This window comes from Strix aluco, chromosome 24 (assembly GCF_031877795.1).
Source record: "Strix aluco isolate bStrAlu1 chromosome 24, bStrAlu1.hap1, whole genome shotgun sequence".
In the NCBI taxonomy this organism is placed as follows: Eukaryota; Metazoa; Chordata; class Aves; order Strigiformes; family Strigidae; genus Strix; species Strix aluco.
Genome location: NC_133954.1, coordinates 10,541,086 through 10,558,419, shown reverse-complemented (window position 1 = coordinate 10,558,419; position 17,334 = coordinate 10,541,086). Strand labels below are relative to the sequence as shown.

General features: G+C 37.3%; 1 protein-coding gene across 15 annotated transcripts in view; it reads left to right on the top strand.

Annotated features, from left to right (window-relative positions):
- MPP3 (MAGUK p55 scaffold protein 3) overlaps positions 1-17,334 on the top strand; it is a 25,381-nt gene extending 8,047 nt beyond the window's left edge. For 5 of the 15 annotated variants that reach the window (XM_074849869.1, XM_074849865.1, XM_074849870.1 and 2 more), the window contains 14 exons: positions 914-995; positions 2,501-2,586; positions 4,063-4,137; positions 5,170-5,366; positions 7,123-7,187; positions 8,353-8,373; positions 8,803-8,841; positions 10,102-10,143; positions 10,555-10,719; positions 11,394-11,474; positions 12,876-12,969; positions 13,762-13,870; positions 14,760-14,882; positions 15,765-17,334. In XM_074849869.1, the coding sequence (XP_074705970.1) occupies positions 914-995; positions 2,501-2,586; positions 4,063-4,137; positions 5,170-5,366; positions 7,123-7,187; positions 8,353-8,373; positions 8,803-8,841; positions 10,102-10,143; positions 10,555-10,719; positions 11,394-11,474; positions 12,876-12,969; positions 13,762-13,870; positions 14,760-14,882; positions 15,765-15,947 (1,362 nt within the window). In that variant the 3' untranslated portion in view covers positions 15,948-17,334. Of the gene's footprint in view, positions 1-913; positions 996-2,500; positions 2,587-4,062; positions 4,138-5,169; positions 5,367-7,122; positions 7,188-8,352; positions 8,374-8,802; positions 8,842-10,101; positions 10,144-10,554; positions 10,720-11,393; positions 11,475-12,875; positions 12,970-13,516; positions 13,710-13,761; positions 13,871-14,759; positions 14,883-15,764 lie in introns of all 15 variants that reach the window. The other 10 variants (XM_074849868.1, XM_074849863.1, XM_074849867.1 and 7 more) reach the window with 8 other exon arrangements.

The window sequence follows — 17,334 nt, the reverse complement described above, 5'->3', positions numbered from 1 at the left end:
GAGTTATTGTGAGTATGGGAGATACTTGAAGATGTCATCAAATGGTCTGCGAGAACTAGGAGTGTTCTGAAGCTAGTAAAATAACATTAAAAAAACCTGGTAAATACACCTTCACAATTTTGCGTGAGACGTTGTATAGGCACGGGTTTATAATGCCAGTTAACACAGGGAATGCTTTCTCTGAGGAGACTGTATATGTTGGAGCAATTATGCTTATTAGACATACTAATTCTTTTCATATTGTAGCTAATGTTCAATGAATTGATACCTTCATTTGCATGAACATCAGTGATGTAAGACTATGTTTGATAGCTGTATGTAGACATTCTATTGACAAGGTAGTAATCTTACACAAATGGAAATGGAAGAATTGATTTCCTAAGAAAAAGCAATTGCGTTGGGGAAGAAATCTGCCTAAAGTGCTTTTTCTACATGACAATGGGTAGTAGAAGAGAGCAGTGACTTAATTTCTGATTAAAACTTTATATTGCCAAGCAGAGGTAGGAGAAGGAAAAAAAAAAAACACTTGGCTTTCCTTGCTTGTATATGCTAAAGTGCTGGCTGTATTGTATAAAGATTCAGAAGACACACAGAGAAAGTTTGTTGTAAGAAATTCTGTTTTGCACATTTGACTGACTTTGGTCACCACAATAATGTAGGTAGCATAAGTGCTCAGCAAAGGTAGCAGAAAGGAAGGTGCACGCACCTTCCCACAATTGCATGATGTGGGCACAGGCAAAAGTTGAATAATGGTGAAAACTGTCAAGGAGGAAGACATTTATAGAACAAATTAATTCAAGTTTAAAAGATATATTAGCTTACATGTTATTTCACCACTCACTGTATTCTAAGAAAATTTCTTACGATGGGTTGGGGGGGGGGGGGGGGGGCGGGGCCTTATGTTTTATTTCAGGGAGCTACCATCAGAAGAGATGAGCATACAGGAGCTGTGATTGTAGCAAGGATCATGAGAGGTGGTGCAGCTGATCGCAGTGGTAACTTTCTGAAGAAAAGGGGATTTAAAATTGCATTTGTAAACTGTTTTAAAATTTCCAAAATTATGCACGCATGTACTGTATACACATACCTAGGGCAATAATCTCTAACTAAATCTGATGGTTATTCGTTCCAAAATCAGTTCTTTGGACATGGGTGTTTAATCTTTTTTTTTTTTTTTTTTTTTAAATAGTCTGTAAATATATAACAGCCTATCCATCTTAATAGGCAACTGTTAGATGTTAAGTCTGAACTTGTATGTGGGCACCCTGTGTAGTCAGTGGAGCGAGATGGACATTGCTGGAGAAACAAATCATGCCAGCAAGCTTTAGAATGGGGCAGGTCACTGCTGGAATCGCCTTTCTTCCTTACTGATTATAAAGGGAGCCTACATGGTAAGCTCACTTGACAACTGAATTTCTGTTGCCTAGAGGAAGGATAGGCTTCTGTGTGTAGGTTGTCATTCAGTATGCTTTCATGATCTACAGGATTAATTCACGTAGTAGTTGACCTTCCATTTTTCTAGGTGGTGATCATCCAGATTTTATTAAACAAGCTGAACTGGCCTTATATGAGATGGATAGAATCCAAGCCTCATGCACTTTTTTTAATATACAAGTAATGCAATCCCAAAATTAATGAATTACTGTGATGAAAAAATATTAGCTAATTACAGCTTTCTTCTTGATTGTTATCATTCTTCAAATTAGTGTAATCTGATAAATGTAATGTGAAATGACTAGAGCATGCACTTGGCATTTCTGCATTTCATCAGTAATCTGTTAATTTAATTAGATATGTTTTTCTCTAAAATAGCTCCTAGGAAAAAATGCCATCAGAGATGAAAGAAGTAACTAAGCTTTAGAAGAAAGAAAAGAATGTTTTTCACATTTAATCTAGTATCTTGGTTTATTCAGTATATCATGTGTTGTTTTCTGTTTGCTTTACTCAGAAATTCTTTTATGTCAGTTAACATGAGTTATATAACACAAGTACAACATTTGTTACTGAACTGGATAAACAAGCCTAAAACTTGTAAGGGTCTCTTCATGGCTTGTTAAAAAAAAAATTAGTCCAACATTCTTTCTGGGACACTGGAGTGTTGTTCTGTCAGTTGACAGCCATGTTATTTCTGCCTTTATAGTCAGCAGCGTGTCTCCTGACTCTACAAGATTTGGTCATCCTCGTGAAACTATTCCAGTTTTACATTCTTAGTGGTGATCCAAATATAGAGGCAGTGATTTTCCAGAGTATCTTGCCACATGTTCTCCATCTCCATGTTGGTCTCCTATGAGACTGTGCTGCATGGGAAAAAAATGCCACTCAGAGTAAAGGTGGGAGACTTCAGCGCACATTGCCAATGGAGGCACTTGGCTCTAGTAGGAAATCCATTAAGCTGGGGGAGGGAGGAGAGGAGGTACGTGCTGTTGACTTAGGTCGGACATCAGAGGAGTGGTGCTTTCCAGTCTGTAGACTAATATTAATTTACTTACCATCTTTTCAGGTCTTGTCCATGTTGGAGATGAACTAAGAGAAGTCAATGGTATTACTGTGCTTCACAAACGACCGGAAGAAATAAGTCAGATTTTGGTCTGCACTGATTTTCATTTCAGTATCTTTTCTGTTGGGTGATCTAGTAATTACAATAGATGATGAAATTTAACCGTGAGTTTAAAATATGTATAGAGCTAAAAGATGCAATCCCTGCTTGTCTTTGCATTTAGTTTTTCTTCTCCCAGTGGATTAGTCTTCTCCTTTTGACTTCAGAAACTTCTGTGAACTGAATTGGTACCAAGTAAGATACAAATATGAAGTTACATGTTGCTCTGTCAGGAACTTCCCTTTCATGCTTTGTTTATGACGAGCAAATTGCAGATTAAAAGTGCATTCCTAGAAGATACCATATTCACAATATGATATGTTAGGAATCTGAAGAAAGTCTCGGCTGTGTGTCCAATAGAGCTGTCGGTCTGTTCTTTACCAGCAGATCCCTTGCGACACTAGCAAATTCTTTGAGCTTCTCTAACATTAATGCCCACAAATCTTGGTAGAAAGTGTCATAGCTCTTACACTTAATTGTCTGTGACTCCCCTCTTGTGGTTCCCCCTTGTCCTGGTGTGGAGTGGAGTTAGGGACATGGTGAGAAGAATGGCAATGCTAGGAGACTAAAGTATCTGGCATTGGTTCCATCACACAATTTAAATTTAGATCAAAATAATCCTGAATAAGGAGAATGACTGCTTTTAACTTGGGCAGGGGGAGGATCAAAATCGTGTTTTGAAATACTGTGTAAAGTTTTATTTGTGGGGACCCTGGGATGCTATTCATCTGCCCTGTTTTAAGTGCCTTCAATGTAATAGTTTCTTTTTCACAGTTTGGGGTTTTTTTTTGAGGAAGAGCTACAAATGTTGCCCAAGCAGATTGTTGTCTGGGTTTCCTTTTTAATCCGTGCAGAACAGCAGACTTCTCTAGGACATGGTTCATCTTATCCAAATTAAGGCATCTAAAATAGATCCGAGGAACCTATTCCAGATTTTCAAAGCACCTAGAAGTGCTTTTTAATTTACTATAACTAATAATTGACATTTACTAGCAAAGATCTTTAGAGTGAAAGTAGATGTTTACTTTGTAGATGTTTACATTTCATCCTAACCAGTTAGCCACTCTGTGGGAAAATATAGCAGTATTTTTCAAAGGAGCGCTTTGAAGTGGTTAGTCTGCAAAAACTTAAGTTAGTGTCGTACTAAAAGCCACTGAAGTTATTTAATGCCCTGTGAACTGTAATCCAGAAATTAATGCAGCTGCTAAAAGCAACTGAAGCAATTTTAAAGCAGGTCTTAATATGTTCTCGCCAAGTAGTTACTGTAGATGTCTCCATGGGGAAGACACTGTTGTGGAGGATTTATGGAACACCATGATAGTCTCTGTAATGAAGTTAAATAGTGGATTAGCTTGGCCTGTTAAAGTTCTGAGGAGACAGACGCTAACTCCTAAACTGGAACTTGAATAGTCTGCATTATATCCTTGGCCTACTTTCAAAGTAAAAAACATTTCTCTCTTTCTCAGGCTCAGTCTCAGGGATCCATAACATTAAAAATAATTCCAGCCATCAAAGAAGAAGATCGTCTAAAAGACAGCAAGGTATGCAACTTGGTGAAATACTGAAGCACACGTCTTCACATACACACAATTCTGACATCTCTGTAAATGCAAGATTCCTGCTGTTGCAGTGAGAAGTCTCACAGATCCACAATTGAACTATAAAGATAGTAGAGCAGCTTCTTGTAAAATACAGTGCCCTTTTTATTCAGTAGAACTATTTAGATGACTTCTCTCTTCTTCATCATCTTGGCACATGTTCTTTCATAGCATTTCTGAAATCTAGCCTCTTCTTTTTGTTCACATAATTAAAATTGGTGTTCCTGCCAGTCTTCTCTTACCATGACAGCTTCTATCTGTCCATTATCTCTGGGCATTTTGCCATTCACTTGAGTCAAAACAGACCTATTTGTAAACGGAGCTGCATTCATCATTTGACCCAATTAGCCCACTGCAAACATCAGCAGGCCTCTCTGCGTCATTTGCCCTCCTTGATCAGCAGTGGCTTACTGTTCAACTGGTCCCTTTACAGGATTCCTCTGTTAACCTCTATTTCTGCTTCCCTGCTCTCAGTTGCCAAATTTCTCCTTGAAGCCCTGCAAATCACTTTTAAAAGGAGTTCTGTGATGTGTTAAATAGTGGTAAGATAGAAATCCAAAGTTGAATAGTAGATTTTGATGCATTAAAGGATTATTTTTAAGGACAGTCTTTATAATTGGGCAACTCTGCTATAAATCCCTTTTTATTGTTTTCTTCCTCCCCTTAATCTTTTTTCCTTTGTTGCATTTTGTACTTGCATAGACTCTGAACTGTGTTTCTTGGAACTTTGAGTCCCATGTTCCACAATGCCACTACATAATGACTGGATATGTGCTTGAAAGTTAGTTTATTTTTCTGCGTGAGCAAGTCAAAATACAGGTGAAGCTTGCTAGGTTTCAGTATTTTGGAGTACTGTAAAGCATAAAGGAGAGATAAAGAGTATAGTTAGCAGTGTAAGCACTGGGGAAACCTTTTAAGAGTAGTTTGAAATTCCAAATAGGAAAAGAAGAAAGGCTATGTTACTTTCTTTTAAAGGTGTTTATGAGGGCGCTTTTCTGCTATAATCCCAAAGAAGACAGAGCCATTCCTTGCCAGGAGGCTGGACTGCCATTTAAGAGACGACACGTCCTAGAAGTTGTAAGCCAAGATGATCCCACATGGTGGCAAGCAAAGCGTGTTGGAGATACCAACCTCAGGGCAGGCTTGATCCCCTCAAAACAGTTCCAAGAAAGGTTTGTCAATGAAGATTACAGATTTATTTTTTTTCCACATAAACAGTGTCACACTGATTTTATGCTGCTTTTTTTCACAGGAAATGAAGGGCAGGATCATGTCAGGGTGCACACCAGATGCTTACAGAAAAGTGCTAAAAAGCTGCATCTTCTCCAATTGTATAATAAACTTCCTAGCTTTTCTTGGCTAATTTGTCATTGACTTATGCTTTGTAGCATAAGGACAGAAGCACTTGCTACACAAGCCTGTATGAAATGAAATGTGGAATGTCAGTCTGTTGACCCTATTGGCTTATGGAGACTCTGTATTTCACAGACTTGTACTTCCATAGTATAAGAGAAAATGCTGGTTTATTGTAACAATTTTGAATTTATGCATGTAGTAGTAGAAAAAAAGGGTATGATCCTTTTTCTGGGTCCTAAAAGTTTTTAGCTTGGACCTGGATTCCTTCTAGAGCTTGAAGTTTCTTTGTTTTCACAGAAAGACAGGTGTATCTTCTAAAGCAAAAATATCCCTCAAGTCTTGTATTTACAGTACAGAAGTCTGTATATTTAAGAAGGAATCTGATTTAGGCCAGTGGTCTCATTGTGTGATTCTTACTCCAAATTACTGGATGTGTCTTCTTTGGATTGTAGGTGTTACAAAGGTGGGGTGTCCAAAAATTAAACAGTTCTGATGCTATTGCTGGCCTCCAAGATTTGCGTAAGGTTTCTGATAGAGGACTTTACACCACTGTATGAATGCTCCTTTGAAATACTAGTTAAATTCTGCCTGAACAGCTGTATCCCTCTTCCTATGGATGCATATATGTCAACAGATGCTGCTGCACCATAGTCCTTTTTTTTTTCAGTTGTTGTAAACTACATTTCAGTATATGTAAGAATATAGAAATGGCTTCAGTGTCCGTTTCCCTGAGTGACTGTAAATGCCTGAGCATCTTCTTTAGTCTGTTATGAATGTTGGTCTGTTGCAAAAAACACTTGGGAAGAAAATGTGGTTTCTGTTGCTAGCAGTGAGAGGTTTCTTGGGGTTTGGTTTTTTTGTGCTAGGTTGTTCGGGGTTTTTTGGCGTTGGGTTTTTGGGGTGGGGTGGGGTTGTCTCTTTTGAGCAAAGACTGGGAGATTAGGAGTTGAGCTCTGGTTCATGATTTTAACACTTCAGAAATTTTTACTTGATACCCTGTTCTTACATTTCTACACAAGCTGGGTTTACTAGTAAATTACAGAAAACTCCAAACTGATCTGGAAGGCAATGGATAATTTCTAAGTGTGCATAACTGCAGTGATTGTTTTGGACAAAGGTTATCTACTTCTGAGTTCTCTTTGAGGTTAGTAGTTTTAGGATTGTGGCAGACAGGAATTTTACCTATTCTTTGTAAAAATGGCAAATAGAAGTTGGATTCTTAGCAGAAATAGAATAGAATACAATAGTTCTCTTAATCTTGCAAAAAAGATTGGGTGGAGAAAAGGAAATTACATTAAAAAATACATTGAAAAATGTAATGTGCTGTTGATTTTTGTGCTCTGATGTATGAAAACCTAAAATGTTTTACCATCTTCTCTCTCAGTCACTTATCAGTAGCAATCTGGGACCCTCACAGCTTTAAAGAAAAACTCTTTTAAAATGTTGAATCAGAGACATTTATGTTTTTCAAGGAAAAGCACTATTTCATTTTTTATTTTCAATGTTAGAACATGCTACACATTCTTTACAATTCTGAGCTGACATGGCTAACATATAATTATTTTCTATTAGACGGTTGACTTACAGAAGAACAATAGGCACTCTTCAGAATCCCAGAACTACGAAGAAACCATTATGTAAGTTTGTTCTGTTCCTTCAGTGATGTCTTAGTTGATACCAACCTCTCGGTATTTTTCTGTTACGTCAATAATGGTGTGTTTGAACATGTTTTGTGTAATCTGTCATTGATTGATTTGCATGGATACAAGCTGCCACATGAGAGGATTTGGGTTTGAGCTTTATCCAGTGTTGCTAGTGCTTATTGTTTTCAAAAAAACTGGCTGTCCCTCTCTTCCTGCTTTCAAGAACATAAGGCCTTACACGTTGTTTAGATGCTTTAAAATATGCTAGTGTTCACATTTTTTCTATGGTTTGAAACTTGAAAGCTGCAAAAGTAACCCACTCCACACTTCTTGAAATTCTTACATAAGTGCATGAAATGACTAGGCTCATATGAAATTAAACTGTAGCTTTAAGGAGGATAAAAGTCACTGGAGCTGGCACTACCGTCTGCATTTCAGGCTTAGCATTACAGAGCTGGTCTTAAGTAGACTTTGAGGTGATTCTTATTTACAGCTCTGAAGCCTCTGTCAGTGAATTATTCACACAAAAACTGCTACTTGTGATGAAATTGCTAGTCAGTGATGAAGGGCAGAAGACATTCTGTATTATCCCAGAATATAATGTTCCTGTTGCTCTTGGGTACTTCACTACAGCTGTTACTGATGGGTGGGGCAGCCATGTGACACTGATGCCAGACATTGTGTCACCCTCATGTAGGCTAGGAATCTGGAAATTGCCCATCTTCAGCGATATAAGTGAACTTCTGACCCGTGGTGCATGGCACATGTAATGAAGAGATACAGGTATTCTTCTGCTACAAAGAGGAGGGCGGATGCTCAACCAAATCGTAAAATAGCATTATTGATTTAAACAAAGCTTTTCCAAATTAGTTTCCATTACATTCAATGTTAGGAGGCATGTAATGAGTGTTGCTACTTAGGCTTTTTCTCAGGCGTTCATAAGACAATTAAGGTGATAACTAGTTATAATACTGAATTTTAACAAAAAAATCTTTAATCAGTTGATAAGGGTACATTACTGCATTTTTTTTTTTAAGATAGAAAAGCCTGTTAAGCAAATCAGCCCAGAAGAACCTTCCATTCCATTCCCTCTAATTTTACTCAATCATTTGCCAGTCTTTTAATATCATACCAACTCTGCCTTTCATGCTAACTACAGATGATCAGTCTTCTGATAAAGGTAGGTACCCTGCTAACTCATTTTCTGTGTGAATATAAACAACCAATGCATTTTCTAAAATACTTTCTAAACCCCCAAGCAAAGGGAATAGTAGATATAGCTTATTCCTACAGCAGTTTCTTCCTGAGTTGTTATTTAAACTAATTTAATTTGGATTGATGACGTAGGTAATGATAACTTTCAAATTTACTCACGATTCAAGAGAAAAGATTTGTGTCTTCTGATATTCATTTACGTGTTCTGTAGGTTTCTGAGTGAGGTTGAAAGAGTTGAAAGTTAAATGCTGTCTTTATCTGGTATTTTTTAACAAATATTGGGGTTTAACATCTTAGAGCACCTGTATCAAACCAAATTGATTTTTCTTCACTGTTCATTTGGACTGTTTTCTGTGTTATTTTCATTACGAGCAACTGTGTTGGGCCCATGCAGTTTATATGTCACTGTACCACACGCCTTTCCAAATATCAGGTATTTTCTGTTGAATTCTGCATGCTGCGATTTTATTTTTTTTTTAATTTTTTTCACATTACACATGCTTCTTGAGAATAACATTCTAAGTATTGGTATTCCATCAACTTTGGTGAAAGTACTAATCATAATGTGTGATGATTAGCTGGCTGTGACTGGTATAACCTATCGAAGCACGAGTATGAAACTAGAGCCTATCTTCGACAATAGAAAATAGCTCTGATCTTAGCTGTTGCTACTAGTATCTTCTGTTAATGTAGGCATAATGTTTTATGAATATACGTTGGCATTGCTTGATTACATAACTGCATGCAACTATTCATTAAAAACCAAAACCTTCTCTGGATTGGTGCATTTTATTAAAGTTTAAGCTGCATATATTTTTGCCTGTGATTGGGCTTGTCCCAAAACCATACACCTCCTTCTTAAAATGAGTAGAGTTCTGTGGATATTGCAGTGCACAGGTGCATAAATTTTAACAAGCCACATAGTCTTCTTTCAGGAAGTATGAGAACTCGGTATTTGTCTTAGCATAGCAGCATAGTGTTTTGCAGCTAAGTATCATGGTTTATTTTGCATACTTTTAGGGGCCTTGGGAGTGGTTGTAGTTTGAGGAGGGGTAGGCTGGCTCTTTTTAACGTAGATTCGTAAATTATTTTGCATACGTGTGTATGACAAAAGCATCAACTTTAAATTTTTAATAAAAAATTAATAAGCAATGATAATTTAACTTAGTCAAAATGAAGTTGTTTAGAGCTCGTATTTCAGTCATCTCTGATTCCTTTTTTTTTCAAGCCCAAATGAGCCTGAAATGTCAGAAGAGGCAATTATTCTTACACAATCATACCCATTTGTAAAGTCGTACATTAAAAAAAGATCTCTGTGTTTGCAGATTATTCTTTTTTACTTAAGTCTGAATATTATACTTTTAGCAGCAGTGCTGATGAAATGTAATAAATGTTGAAGAGCATAAATTCCAGGATCTGTAACTACTGAGATGTAAAATTTTCTTGTGCATTATCGACATCAAAGATTTTTTTTAAAACACAAGCCACTAGCCAAGGCAGATAATTTTTTTGTATCACTAATATTCGTGTTAGAAAAGTCTGTGTGTATAATGGAGGATATAAAACTTCTCCTTCCCTCAGCAATGACCCAGACTTGTATCGCAGGCACTGTTTAAGATACCTCCCTCTTCCCCTCTCACTTGCCTTTCCCCTGTGCCCTTACCCTCCCCCCACCCTGCTTTTTAATTTACAGAAGACTGTGACTGCGAAGGATACTTCAACGGACAGTACATAGGTGAGAAACGAAAATCCCTTTCCTCTTCCCTAACACCCTCCCACCAAAAAAACCCTAAAAACCCACAAGCAAAACAAAACCCCACTCCAAAAAACTACCCCCATATTAAAGAAGAAAAACTAGCTTATTTATGTTAATTTCCCATATATTCATAAACTGAATTATCTCTCTGCAGAGGCATAGCCAACACTTGGCAACTCAAGGTGATATGAGGGGGGTTTTATTATAGATTGGGTGCTTGGTTTTCTACCTGATACACAGATTTTTCATTGTAAGATTAGCATATGAGCACTGATTTGTTTATAAAAAAAATTCGTAACTCGTATTCAAAGGGTAACTACTAGCTGAAGGAGATTGAAAATTTAGATAAGTAGAGACACAGTTTAATATATCTTTTGTTTTCCTCTACAGCTGGCTTACGCAGGAGCTTTAGATTAAGTCGTAAAGAGAAGGAGAACAATCTGAATGAAGGAAAGCAAGCTGAGCAGGCAGATGCAGCAGAGTTCCTAACGTATGAAGAAGTCACGAAGTATCAGCAGCAGCCTGGTGAACAGCAGAGGCTGGTGGTTTTGATTGGTGAGATACATAATTGATTCAGAATTCTTCACATATCTCCCTCTTCCCTTACCGGCTGCACTCCAAGAGGCTTTCTTTAGGTGTTTGGTTTTGGTTTTTGTGGTTCTGGTGGTTTTTTTAAAGGTTTTTCTGGGTTTGGTCAGAAGTTGTTCTTTTCTTCTAAATGACATTTAAAAACAAACAAACAAAACCCAACCAAATGCACCAAATCCTCCTAAAAATAATGATGCAGGACTATTTCTCATTTTTCTGATTCACTTTCCATTGGTTTTCACTCAAACATGTGCATACTTTATGCTGTGGATAAAAAGTGGCTGAAAAGGTAGATTTTAGAATTATCTAACAGAATTTTGCATGCTATTTTAATTCAGTGTGCTTAACATATTTGTGTTAAGCCAGTTTTCCTAGATACCCAAGAAATCAAGGGTATCTCATAAAACTGACTGCTAAGATGTCAGGTTTTCTGACAAATGTTTTTTCCAACAGCTGTTCAGGATTCAGTTTGTTCCTGATGATGTTTTTCAAAGCAGAATGTGGCAGGTGATGAGGTCTCTCATGTACAGGTTTCTTCAAGCACACTCCTGTTATCATTATTTGTGAGAAATTGATATCATTTATTCTCTTTGCAGTATTTCATTCCACACAGAAATCTGTCAGTCGTTCTATTTTATTAGGTTGTTTGGGGGCCAAATTAAGTGAGCTCAAGCAGAAAGTTGTGTCAGAGAACCCACAGGAATATGGTGTTGCAGTTCCACGTGAGTAAAACTTACTGACTTTTCTGTGTTGCCACTTTATTCCATAAATGGTATAGTAGTAGTATAGTGCTCAGTGCTTTGATGAATGGTAATTTGTGGTTTGACTATTGATTATATGCATATTTCAGAAGTACTTCAAATTATTTTTCTCATGGTAATATACTGTGTTTGTCCTTAATAGCGGAACAGATCACTACATAACTTGGCACATACACACTTCGGAATTTTGTCAACTTGGTTGATTTTTTTCAATTGTGTTTTCCCAGGTGAACAGATTGCATTTTCTGGGTCCATTAAAGAAATGAGAAACTGAATGCAGGAACAAAAAATAAGGTTGTAAATTGCAAAAAGAACTAGTGTGAAAAACTAGTATCTTAAGATTCAGCCAAAACATTATAAGTGTTTAAAAGAGGATGACTTTTCTTCAGAATATCATACCAGCTAAAGTTTAAAAAAAAAAAAAAAAAAGTAGTCAGCAATAAACCAAGTCAAAATTTTTACAAGATTTAAGATTTTTGATTACTGTATTTAGGTTGTTCAAACCAGCAGTCACAGTGACAGAGAAATTAGTGATTCTGCTGCATGATTCTGTGGCTAGAGTTACACTGAAATTTTTTTCTGGATTATTTTCCAAAAAAAAATTTAGACACAAAAAAAATTCCATCAATATTTGTATTCCCGAACAAGCTACTTTTGCAATCCAAAAAATCAACACTTAGGGCACTGTTTATATGTTATTGAAGACTTTTAAGAAATGTCAGGCAGACGTTCAACTAGTTAGCAGTAGAACTCATATGTGTAATTTTTATTTGAATTTAAACATGTACACAAAAAATAGCAGACATCACTTTTATGGCCAGGCATAAATTTCTAGCATGATTACCAAAGCTTCTCCTACAGCAATAACAATTATTAAAAGAAATTAGGACATCAGAGGTAAGGGACATACATAATTATGTAAGTTTCACAGTAGCATAGGAAAACAGCCAGGGATATTCTTTAAATTCAGAAGTAACATAATAGCACTTCATATATTTCCTATTTTTATTTTCTAACTTTCAAAGAAAATGAGAGTCCAGTATTCCAAACAGCTAAGACATATTGTTTTCCACAGGATATACTCTACTGTTTCTATTGGATGTAAGAAGTGTGTCTCCTAATTTTTGTGTTAGTTATAGCATGCTTGGGAGCAAAACAACTTCATTTTTGGTCCTACAATTTTTGAGATTGAGTTTAAAACAGAATTGTAATGTTTGATTTATATTTTCTGTTAATTTGAATTTGCCAGTGTGTAACTACCTTGTTTGAGGTCACAAAAATGTGACTGGAACTAAACAGAGAAAATACAGTTGTATGCAAAGGCTGATGTGTCTCCTGTGTCTTGCTTCCATTCTCTTGTAGATACCACCAGGTCAAAGAAAAGTCATGAGAAAGAGGGAGTAGAATACAATTTTGTCTCTAAGCAATCATTTGAGACAGATGTGCAGCAAAACAAGTGAGTTCATTTTAAAATACAGGCATAATTGACTGTATTCAAAAAATATTGCTAGTTAAATCTTACATCATATGAATACTGAAATCAGGTGTGAAGTTGAAGTGTGAATTCCAGCTGTTTTAGAAGGGTTCAGCTTCCCAGGTAAAAAGCTTTTTATTCAGTCTAGGCTGTTAGCGTGAACTCAGAAATTTAGTAAGAAGCAATTTAGAAACAACATAGGACTAGTAGGAGGATTTTAAGCTAGCATTTAAGCCTGCATATCGTAAGTAGTATGACTGGTCAGAATTTAATGTAGTGAAAATAAGAGCTAATGTAGTTGGGCCTACTTACTCTCCATTTAGTATGATGGGTAACAAGTTTCATTCATAAGTCCACTTTAAAGTGTGCTGTAGACTGAATCTGTGGATATAAAGAACTTTCTGTAAGAGCGAGTGTTTTCTGAAGTACAGATTTTTGGCCGGTCTCCCAGGAGATTGAAGAATTGGAGTCTGTTTCCTTACCAGCTTTGTTCTATTTTCTGTGAAAAACATCCTCTTTCTTCTGTTAGGCTTGATCACCAGTCAACTGAACTAATAATGCAGCTTCCTCCCCTATTTGTCAGTACTGCTGATTAGCTATTAGTGACATGTGAAGACTATTGCCACTAAGCAACCAGAAGGAAAAAAAATAATCAGGAAAAAGAAACACACACACACACCCCCTTTGACTACTGTGACTTCAGTAAACAGCTATCAAATATTGTAAGTTAAATATTCTTTGTGGATGGTATTTAAAAATGCATTGACTTTTTAGATTTGTGGAACATGGAGAATACAAAGAAAATCTGTATGGTACAAGTCTTGAGGCAATCCGGTCCGTGATGGCCAAAAAGAAGGTTTGTTTGGTGGATGTGGTACCTGAAGTAAGTTCTGCAGCTTATTTTAAAGAAAGCAAGTATTTCTTACTAGGCTGCCAGCCTAAGTAACTGATGCGTTCGCCATTTGTGGCTACTTGCCCTGCAAAAAACAGTACTGCTCTCAGAACCTGTGTTTCTAAGAGGTGGCCTGATTGCTAGCTAAGCGGAATAGGGCTCTTTAGAAAGCAGTGCAGTGTTTAGTTCCTAGATGTCTGATACAGCCCAGATGACACTTTATCAGTTCTCACTGTGGGATTTTTCCCTTGCTGTAGGAGAAATGTGCATCACTGTCCTAGCCTGCTCAAGTCGTAGAGAAAATGCTTAGAGCGTGTGGATGGGTTTTTCATTCTTGTTCCTTCCTGTTGTCTCTGAAGCATTGCTAGTGTTGTAATCGGTGCCAGTATACCTGCTCTGAATCCCTCCATACTGGGATTTAATCTTTGAAATATTGATTCAGATTTTGTAACTGGGCTAGGAAAAGACTTGTAATACCTCCTCAGATGAATTCCACATTTAAAATTTCCAGTGTTTGGCCTCTTAAGCAAAGCAAACCGTAACTTGCCTGTCAAGTCATCTTTTTTTTTTTTTTTGGTATACTTTTCTCAGTATCTTTTGCCATGTCCTTGTTGGTGATATCACAATGTATAGCAAAGCAGGTGTGCAGTTAGACCATGCTCCAGGAAGCTCACGTGCTCTTATAAGCTAGCCAGGACACTGACATTAACCCCTCTTTTGAAGAGCAAAACATTACTGTGGTCAGATGTATAGTATGCAGGACTTCACACCACACTGTGTACTAGTGAAACTGTTGAACCCAGTTTGAGTAGATCATTGACATATAACAACAACAAAAAAAAAATTAAAAAATGGTGTAACAAAAAATATCTGTTCACAGGCGGTAAAGCACTTGAGGACTCCTGAGTTTAAGCCTTATGTTATCTTTGTGAAGCCTCTCATTCCAGAAAAGAAAAAATATGTCCTAAAATCTCCCATGTCAGAAGAAATCTCAGCCCCCCTTGTAAGTATTCTAACTTTGATCTCTTCTTTTTAGACATGAAAGAAGTATTTGGGCTAGCACTTCTATGATATGGAAGAGCTCCTCTTCCATGACAGAGAGAGTGAGATTTTTGACTCAACTTAAAACTTGACTATATAAGTAACATGAACCAAAGTGCACATCTTCCATGTGGATCTGTGTACATCACTCAAGGCTGCAGCAGGGGAAGCTGCTACCAAACTCAGATAAACTAATAATCATTTTACAGTTCTGATGAGCAGCCCTATCAAATGGTAAAGGTAGCCACCTATTCCTGATATTTCCAGAGTGACACCCACCCAGGCTGCTAATCAGGTACACACAAAATGTAGCATGTGGATGTCTTACAAGGACCAAACCTAGACCAACTGCAAATTGGCGATGTGTAAATGTGAACAGAAATACTGAGAGTGCATAATGTCATTACTTTGGGTAACCTGAGCTTGAATTTATAGGTAACAGAACGTAGTTCACTTGGTAAGTTTTCATGTAAGCCCTTAAAATTACTGAACTTGGGGATGGTGGGTCGAGCATTCCTTTTCAACTTTTGAGAAGTATGATTTCCAGGTGTAAGGTTAGGCAGAGACTAACTTCATAAAATGCAGTGTCACCATCTTATGTCCCTCCTGTAACATGTTTTTTCCCATTCCCTACCAGTTCTTGCATTTTTGAAATAGCCTACCAAATCCCAGCAGTAGCATACTGCTCCTTGATCTCAGTTGTAATATCTTACATACCTTTGCCTAATGTTAGCCGCTCTTGTTTAATTTCCTTACCAAGTAATGACTTGTGGTAATATACTTTAAAATGCTAGAATTAAAAGGACATGCTGTAGATTTCATACCATCTTCTTGTGTTGATCAGCAGGATGAAGAACAGCAGGAAATTATTAATTCAGCAGCATTCATTGAAGAGCAGTATGGCCATTTAATTGACACTGTACTGGTGAAAGAAGATCTCCAGAGTGCATGTAATCAGCTGAAAACTGTGTTAGAGAAACTAAACAAGGATTCATTTTGGGTGCCAGTCAACTGGGTTAGGCCATAGCTTGTTATCATCTGTTTAAGGGAAAGATTGTGTAAAAATGTCTTGTAAATATAGGGATTAGAAAAGGGAAATATGTCAAATTCACTTCAAAACTGCTGGTCTATCTAGGAGACTGTATGAGGAAAAACAAAACAAAGTCAGAAGCTGACACTGCCTTCCAGAATCAAAATCTTGACTAGCAGCTGTCATTCAAAAGTGAATACTCAGATTAAAGCGATCAGTAAAAGGTTGGATTGACTTTTAGACTGTAAATAGTGCACTTTGTACAGTAAAGTTTCACACAGGGGTCCCATACTTCCAAAGAGTTTAAGTAGTGCTAGGACACTAACCAGCTGGAATTTTCATCCTTTTGTGGGTAAAGGCATATGAACAAAGTACTTTTCAGGAACCAGTATGTGTACAGCACAAGCTACTTCAGCTAGGTGAGAGGGATGTCCTTTGGAGAGTGCTTATACCGTGTCAGTTACTCAAAAGTTCAACTGGCTCTCAGGCCAGCAAAACATGTTTCCCTGGACTTATGATCATTTGTTGCAAATCCTTTCCAATTAGGCATTAAAAGTAGGCCAGTTACATTAAGTTGTAGATACTTCAGTGGCTGAGAGATGAGGAGTTTATGTCCATCCCAGATTTCCCAGTGCCTCCAAGTTGTCTTCCCACAGGTATTAGTCTGCTCATCCATACCATATGCCCGCTTTCCTGATCTCTTCCTACTGACACAGGACAAATGTTAAACCACATCTGAACACACCTGTGTGACTAGCCAGCTCATAAATGAGATGGTTTTTAGTCTACATGAAAATATGACTGCATATGATTTAAAATAGGACTTTTAAGAAGCTTATCTTCTACAAGACATCTTTGCAAATGCCACCTGATGGGATACCACCTTGACACCAACATAGCAGCTCTGAAAAGGGCGCTAAAAGGAGGAGGCTGAAGTACCAGGCAGCTGAGCTACAGGTCTAAATCATCATCCTTCCAGCGTTTATGACTACCTTTGCTCCAAACTGGGTAAAGGCTTCTAGAGCATCCAACTGGCTACATCAGGTCCTGAAGAAGAAATGTTAGAGGACTTCATATATATTTCAGGAAGCCTGAATATACAGGATTTTCAGATGGGTGTTAATAAGAAAAGGCACGTCCTAGAAGCATCTATGATTTATAGTTGTTTGAAAAAATTTGACTGTTGTACAGGTGCATGTTAGCTGAAACTAGTTCCTGTTTTCCATTCCCTGAAGAGGTCTGATCTGCCCTATGTACTGTGCCCTTTAACAAGACCTTTTGCTGCACCAGTCTCATTCCTTGCATCGTAACAGTATGATGTTATTCTTGTTCCACTGCATTTAGCAAAATTTCAATGTTGTATATTAAAAGCACATTTCTTATA